Raw genomic sequence first — 8173 nt, 5'->3', positions numbered from 1 at the left:
AGGGTACATGCCCGGGTTTGGGGTTCCATCCCCAATAGGGGGTGTGCAGGGCACAGCCAATTGATGCTTCTCTCTCATAGAGGTTTCTCTTCTCTCTCTCTCTCTCTCTTTCTCTCTCTCTCTCTCTCAGCTCCAGCAAGGACGCCAGCGCCTGCATGCGCCTGGTCCTCTGGAAGATGGGACAACACGCCGAGACTCAGCGCTGACTGCAGCACAGCATGTTGTGGACAGGACTAGGACTTTGGAAAGTGCTTTGTGATCACATAGATCTCTTGCCCCACATGTCTAACAATAAAGGAATGGTTCAGGAAACTATACTACATCTCTTGTGTGATTTGTCATCATGTTATTTCCTGTACGACCGCCATGGCTCTGGGTTTCATTCGGATCCAGGAACCTGCCTGGCTTGCCGGCTCTACCCCCAAGGTGGGGCATGCACAAGCCAGCCGATCAATGATTCTCTCATCATTGATGTTTCTATCTCTCTCTCTCTCTCTCTCTCTCTCTCTCTCTCTCTCTCCCTCTCTCCCTTCCTCTCTGAGATGTAATTTTAATATATATATTTTAAAATCATAATGATGATAAAATCTAATTAAACATAACAGCCCTGTCCAGTTATCTCAATGGTTGGAGCATCAGCCCACCGGTCAAAGGGTGGAGGGTTCCATTTCTGCTCAAGGGCACATACCTCGGTGGTGCTTTTGATCCCCAGCTTCCAGGCAGGGTGTCCATGGGAGGCAACTCTCTGTCTCTCTCTCTCTCTCTCTCTCTCTCTCTCTCTATCTCTTTCTCTCACTCTCTCCTCTCTCTCTCCCTTCCCTCCATTCCAACCCTCTCTAATAATCAATCAGAAAAACATTCTCTACAGAGGATTAACAAACAAAACCGTAAAAATTAAATAAAATTACCAAATGGTCGAGCAGTGCCTCCTCTGGGTATATACTCACAAAAATGGAAAACAGGGTCTGGAAGAGATATATGGGCAACCGTGTTCACAACATGTCAGATGGAAAGCAGCCACTGAGGAATGTGCCTGGAGAGATGAATGGATAAGAAGCAAAATGGCGCCTAGACATGTACCATGGTGTAGTGTTCACCTTTAAAAAAGGAAGGCAATTCTGACACATGCTCCCACAGGGATGATGACCTTTGAGGATCTGATGCCTCATGAAATCAGCCATGCCCAAAGAGGTAAGTTCTGCAGAATTCCACTTGAATGAGGTGGTCAAATTCACAGAGACAGAAAGTGGAATATCCGTGGCCAGGGACTTGGGGGAGAAGGAAGGGAGAGTTATCCTGTTTCATGGGTTCAGAGGTTCCGTTTAGCAAGATGAAAAAATTGGGAGGGAGCCTTATGGTGGGATGAACATGTGCTGCAGCCCCCAGAGAAAAGAAAAGGCGGAGGACAAGGAGCCATTGTGTCTGACCCCCCTGTCGCCTGGGCAGGAGACCTAGAGGACCTCTCATCTCACCAAGCAAGGCCAAGGCCAGGAGACGAAGTCTCACACACTCCGGGTCCTGGCAGACAAGTGCCGGGACCCATATGGAATCAGAATGGTGTTCCACTCTGGGACGGGGGCGGGGGAGGGGAGTGGGGGCGGGGAGGAGAAAAGGACAAGAACAGGGAGAGTGAGATGTGTGTGACCCCTCCCACAAGGTCACAGCGCCTGATTCCTGTCTTGCTCCTGACTTGGGCTGTGCCCTCTTGACCCGTCAGAGCCTTGGCTTCCTCCCCTTGGCCCAGAGACAGGCGTGGTTGTCGGGTGACTCTGGGGCACTCAGCGGAGGATGGGGCTCACGGTCTGGACTCAGAGCTCCCTCCTGTTGATTCGGTCCCAAGGGAGCTCTGGGATTCTAGAAGCCAGTCAAGAGAAGATGGGATTAGGTAAGGGGAGACAAGTGTGTGCACCTGACTCCTGGTGTCCTGAGGTCATTAGGATTCATTGGCTGAGCGAGTGAATCTGTTTGGAGGCGGGGCTTTCCACCTATATAAGGGCTGAGGGCGCCCAGCCCAAGCCATTAGACACCAGAGCCCTGGAGAGCAGGACCATGTGGGCACCCCGGAGAAGTGAAGCAGCGCGAGCTCCAACCCTCCTGAGGGCCTCGGCACCGTGCCGGTTTCCTCCCGGCCATCTGCAAGCTCAAGAGGCCAAGCTGGATGCCTCCTGCCCTGCCCCAATCCTGGTGGCCCTGCCTCTCTTCCCAGGACCCTGCCATCGGCCCGTTGGCCCCGGCGGCCTGCTCCGGGTGCCCCCCACAGCCAGCTGGGCCCCCAAATATCTCCTCACCCAGCCAGCGTCTGTGAGGAGAGGCCGGGCCCCCCGCACCGGGCTACCCACCACCCAGGAGCTGTGCGACCTGCTGCGGGGAGCACACAAGGTTCCCATGAAGTCAGCCAGCCTGCCCCAGGCTGCCCAGCAGCCGGCCCCGAAGCCCCGCTCCATCCACCTCTCAGCCGCCAGAGACAAGAGGAGGATTGCCCGAGTCCCCATGCCCTGCCTGGGTGAAGGTGCCAAGAGGCGCCTCCTGGCCAGCAGCAGCAGCAGCAGCAGCAGGAGCAGCAGCCGCCCACCTTCCAAAAACCAGGGGCTGGGCAGCCAGCGTCCAGAGGCACCCGCCCCATCGGGTCAGGCGTCCATGGCCACCGGCCCCGTGCCGCCAAAGCGCGTGGCCCGCGGCCCACCTGTGCAGACCTCTCAGAAGCCGGTTCCTCCTAGAGCGTGTGGGGGCAAAGTGCCCGCCATCACCCCTCAACGCCGTCTCAGCCTGTTTAGGGACGAGGGTCTCAAGTTCTGCTCCTCCACCCAGGAAGCCACAGGGAAGGAGCTGAAGGAGGAGAAGGCGGCCGACCACCAGAGGCCCAGCAAGAGGATGGACCCGCAAGTGGCCGCCAGCACCTTCCACAAGATGCAGGGCCTGGAACCCGGGCCTGGAGCTGTTCTCCACAAGACCCGGGACAGAGGGGCTATGTCCCAGGAGGAGGTGCCGGGGGGCAAGTTGGCCGCCCAGACCAGCTTCCCGCTCCCGCGCCCGGACAGCCCCCACGGGGAGGATCCTGTGCCCCCAGGGGCCACCCTGTACCAGCGCCTCAAGGAGCACCTGCTCAGCCAGGCCCAGCTCAAGGAGAACGGCTACCCCTTTGCCCACCCCACACTGCCGGGGGGCGCTGTCCTCTTCACCGCCCAGGAGAAGCCGCCCCAAGACGCCTCCTGCAGGCTGTGCTGCCGCTGTGGCCCCCTCGGGCCGCTGTGTGCGCCAGGAAGAATGTCACTACCACTGGGGGCGGCTGCGCCCCACTCCAGCGGCTGGGGGCTGGCAGATTCAGTACACGTGCTGCTCGGCCCCCATCGGCTCCCCTGGCTGCCAGGTGGCCCGGCAGCACGTGCAGGACGGCCGCCAGCAGGACCTGCAGGGCTTCGTGCACACCTCGCACAAAGAGCTGCCCCCAGGGGCTCACCCCGGCATCTACGCCCTGGACTGTGAGATGTGCTACACCACCTCTGGCCTGGAGCTGACCCGCGTCAGCGTGGTGGACAGCGCCCTGCGGCTGGTGTACGACACCTTCGTCAGGCCGGACCGCGACATCGTCGACTACAACACCAGGTTTTCCGGAGTCACCGCGGCTCACCTGGCCCACACCAGCACCTCCATCCGCGACGTCCAGGCCGCCTTGCTGACGCTCTTCAATGCCCACACCATCCTCATCGGACACAGCCTGCAGAGCGACCTGCTGGCCTTGAAGCTCATCCACGGCACCGTGCTGGACACATCTGTGCTCTTCCCGCACCGCCGCGGCCTCCCCTACAAGCGCTCCCTTCGCAACCTCGCCGCTCACTACCTCGGACAAGCCATCCAGGACCGCATGGATGGCCACAGCTCCAGCGAGGACGCCAGCGCCTGCATGCGCCTGGTCCTCTGGAAGATGGGACAACACGCCGAGACTCAGCGCTGACCGCAGCCCAGCATGTTGTGGACAGGACTAGGACTTTGGAAAGTGCTTTGTGATCACATAGATCTCTTGCCCCACATGTCTAACAATAAAGGAATGGTTCAGGAAACTATACTACATCTCTTGTGTGATTTATCATCATGTTATTTCCTGTACGACCGCCATGGGTGTGATTTGTCATCATGTTATTTCCTGTACGACCGCCATGGCTCTGGGTTTCATTCGGATCCAGGAACCTGCCAGCCGATCAATGATTCTCTCATCATTGATGTTTCTCTCTCTCTCTCTCTCTCTCTCTCTCTCTCTCTCTCTCTCTCTCTCCCTTCCTCTCTGAGATGTAATTTTAATATATATATTTTAAAATCATAATGATGATAAAATCTAATTAAACATAACAGCCCTGTCCAGTTATCTCAATGGTTGGAGCATCAGCCCACGGGTCAAAGGGTGGAGGGTTCCATTTCCGCTCAAGGGCACATACCTCGGTGGTGCTTTTGACCCCCAGCTTCCAGGCAGGGTGTGGGTGGGAGGCAACTGTCTCTCTCTCTCTCTCTCTCTCTCTCTCTCTACCTCCCCCCTCTCCTTTCCCTTGTGTGATATTATTGTAATAGTAGTAGCCCGGTGCATGAAATCCCCGTACATTGAAAGGGAATTCATTAACAGAAATATTGCTATTTGCCCTTTCTCTATAATAGAAGTGTGATAGATGAAAGCCGCATATGAAAATATTCTATAAATTTGTTAATAATTAATCAGTAACAAACTGACATAACAACAGAGGATGATATAAAAACGACAAAAACATGATACAAAAACAACAGTGATGCAAACAATGACTCATAAGTGATTAAACTTATTCTAAAATCTCCATGTACACCAGGTTAAGAGTGAAAACACTTTCAGAGTGCTCGACTAATTTCCCTTGTGCTGAAGTATTGAGAACTGTAACTTGAACGTCACATGCTCTTCGAACTCGAGAGAAAGCAACATGTAACTGACCATGGGCGGAAACTGGTTCAGGGAGGAATATGCCTACTCTATCTATAGTTTGTCCTGGTGATTTATTAATAGTCATCACAAATGCTGGCATCACGGGAAACTGTTGTTGAATCAATTTAAATGGGAGGCCAGTGTCAGATGGGAAATCAGAACAACCTCTCCCTCTGCAGATCCTGTTAATACTTCAACTTTGATAATGTCAGGTCGTAATCTTTTATAAGAATTCTGGAACCATTACAAAGACCCCATTTACTATGAAGATTTCTCAATAGCATGATGATTGCACCCACTTTCAATTTTCATTTGTGACACTGCATTCCCAAAGGAGTCATACTACTAAGAAATTCCATGGGAACATTTTCCTTTTCAGCATCATCTTTGGAATCAATGGAAACATTTCTCAAATATGTGTGGAAATCTCCATTGAGTATACCCACAATTTCTTCATTTACTTTTTGAATGTGCTCATTTTTTGGACAAAGAATTGCACATTTAGATATAGTTTTAATATCATCTATAGATATAGTCTTTCCAGGGGTAGCTTCAATAATAGATCTATTACAAATCATTTCTTTTTTTTAAAATATATTTTATTGATTTTTTACATCGAGGAAGGGAGAGGGATAGAGAGTTAGAAACATCGATCAGCTGCCTCCTGCACACTCCCTACTGGGTATGTGCCCGCAACCAAGTTACATGCCCCAGACCGGAATCGAACCTGGGACCCTTGAGTCTGCAGGCCGACGCTCTATCCACTGAGCCAAACCGGTTAGGGCTACAAATCATTTCTAAGGGGATTTCAATAATATCCATTCCTAAATGAAAACTGCTATCAAGTTTGCCATCTCCAAGTAAGTTTTACTAACCATCCACTATAAGCAGAATCCTCTGAACTCATATTTGTTGCAAGAGACAACTTTCTGAAACATCCCCAAACATCGCAGTACTTTAAACTCGCTTGTACTATGGCCGATCGCATAGCATGCAGTACAAGACTGAGACATTGTCGAAAATACCCTCCAAGAAGGAGAACTTTCCCACCAAAGACAACATTCAAATTTCTCTTAGTAAGCTGTCTATGGCGTGTATAGCATGACTGGATGCCATGGTGCATTCATCAATAATGAGAAGTTGGGCCTTCTTAAGAGTTTTAGCAACTTCACTGTTTATATCGAGTCTAGAAATTGCAGTTTCACTTAGAGGAATGGGTAATTGATGGTGGGAATGAAAGGTGCTTCCACCGAGAAGTAAATTTGCAGCAATTCCTGTAGATGCTGTGGGTAAAACAGTACTACCATGACCTCTAATATCGTGTATTAAAACTTGATAAAGATATGCCTCCATACTCCAAGGGCCAGTCCCTGCCTCAAACCTCACGCTCCCAGGAAACGGCTCGAGGAGGGTGCAGCCCTTTCCAAGATGAGCCCTGCAAGACTGACTTCCTTCTGCTTGGTTGAGCCTCTGTCATGACGTTACAGCCAGGGTTTCCATGATATAGGATAAAACAGTTTTTGTGAGTGCGTGACAAAACAAGCAAAATCTCTGACTCAAAATTCTTCTGTGTGCCAACCCTAATTCTTGGAGAACATTTTATGCCTACTTGATATCTCTTAAGGTGCATTTGTGTGAAGAACTTTGAAGAAATAATAAAATTCATTCGAGTGACAAAAACACAGTATATGATGACGAAAGATACATTTATTTTTTAATGTATATATGTACACTGATAGTCCGACAGAAAACTTTATGACTCCCTTTGATATTATCAGTGGGACTTTTGCTGCTGCATCACTGATGACAGATATTTTCCATCAGGTTTATGTTTCTTGACCTGCAGAGATATGCACGAGCTACTACTTTCATCAGCCAGGCTACGCCTATTAGGAGACTAAACAAAATTCATTACTGAGAACAAAGATTCACAAGCATATGTGGATGAAACCAAAACACTGGTCAGATCTAGGAAGGCAGGGAGAGTTAAGGCAGAGGCATAGAAATTGCTCTTCCCCTCTCTCGTCAATCCATGTCGATGGTCTTTAAGATAACTTGTTATGTAAAATGATTTATTTATCTAAGATGCACCTACACGGAATTTATCTTTAAAAAAAAGTCGATATTAAGAAAAATATTGTAAATGGAAGATTATAAGAGAGGGTTTCGCAAGCCAGCAAAAGTAACTGGAGTGCTATTTTTGGCACGCGGGCCAGATGTTGCCCACCCCTGGGATAGGATATTTGTAATTAAAATTTGTAATGATGACAAAAAATAAATGAAATTGAAAGCCCTATCCAGTTTCTCAGTGGGTGGAGCATCAGCCCAGGAATCAGAGGGTCGAAGGTTCCATTTCTGTTCAAGGGCACATACCTCGGTGGTGGGTTTGACCCCCAGCTTCCAGGCAGGGTGTGTGTGGGAGGCAACCAATAAAAAAATCTCTCTCTCTCTCTCTCTCTCTCTCTCTCTCTCTCTCTCTCTATCTCTCACACTCTCTCTCCCTCTCCCTCTCCCTCTCACTCTCCCTCTCCCTCTCCCTTCCTTTCTCTCTCTTAAAAATCAATACAAACATATTTTAAAAACATAATTACGATCAGTCCAGAACTAGAGTCTCAATGGTTACTAACCTATGACTGTTGAATTTATGAGATCCACATTTTGCAGTATCCTATATAATAAAAGGCTAATATGCAAATCAACTGAATGATGGAACGACCAGTTGCTATGACATGCACTGACCACCAGGGGGCAGATGCTCAATGAAGGAGCTGCCCCCTGGTGGTCAGCATGTTCCCATAGGGCGGGGGTCCTCAAACTTTTTAAACAGGGGCCAGTTCACTGACCCTCAGACCATTGGAGGGCTGGACTATAGTTTAAAAAAAACTATGAACAGATTCCTATGCACACTGCACATATCTTATTTTGAAGCAAAAAAAAACAAAAACAAAAACCGGGAACAAATACAATATTTGTATTTGCATGTGGCCCGCGGGCTGTAGTTTGAGGACCCCTGCCTTAGGGGGAGTGCTGCTCAACCAGAAGCCCTAAGCCCAGCTCAAGGCTGGCGAATGCAGCGGCAGTGGTGGGAGCCTCTCCTGCCTCCACAGCAGTGCTAAGACATCCCCCGAGGGCTCCCAGACTGTGAGAGGGCACAGGCTGGGCTTAGGAGCCCCTAAGCCCCCTGCCCAGTGCACAATTTTTGTGCACCAGGATTCTAGTGTTCTATAAAGGATT

The 8173-nt window shown here is 50.2% G+C and overlaps 1 protein-coding gene across 1 annotated transcript; it reads left to right on the top strand.

The window, feature by feature from the left end:
* Positions 1–1368: 1368 nt before the first annotated feature.
* On the top strand, positions 1369–4063 carry LOC102424017 (RNA exonuclease 1 homolog). The gene is given in 3 exon segments (XM_014464179.2): positions 1369–1486; positions 2297–3233; positions 3235–4063. Coding segments are annotated over 3 exon segments (1773 nt in total). The 3' UTR covers positions 3953–4063.
* The last annotated feature ends 4110 nt before the right edge of the window (positions 4064–8173 follow it).

This window comes from Myotis lucifugus, unplaced genomic scaffold (genome assembly GCF_000147115.1).
Source record: "Myotis lucifugus unplaced genomic scaffold, Myoluc2.0 scaffold_241, whole genome shotgun sequence".
Classification (NCBI taxonomy): domain Eukaryota; kingdom Metazoa; phylum Chordata; class Mammalia; order Chiroptera; family Vespertilionidae; genus Myotis; species Myotis lucifugus.
Note: the sequence above shows the minus strand (reverse complement) of the source record. Positions and strands in the feature narration are given on the sequence as shown.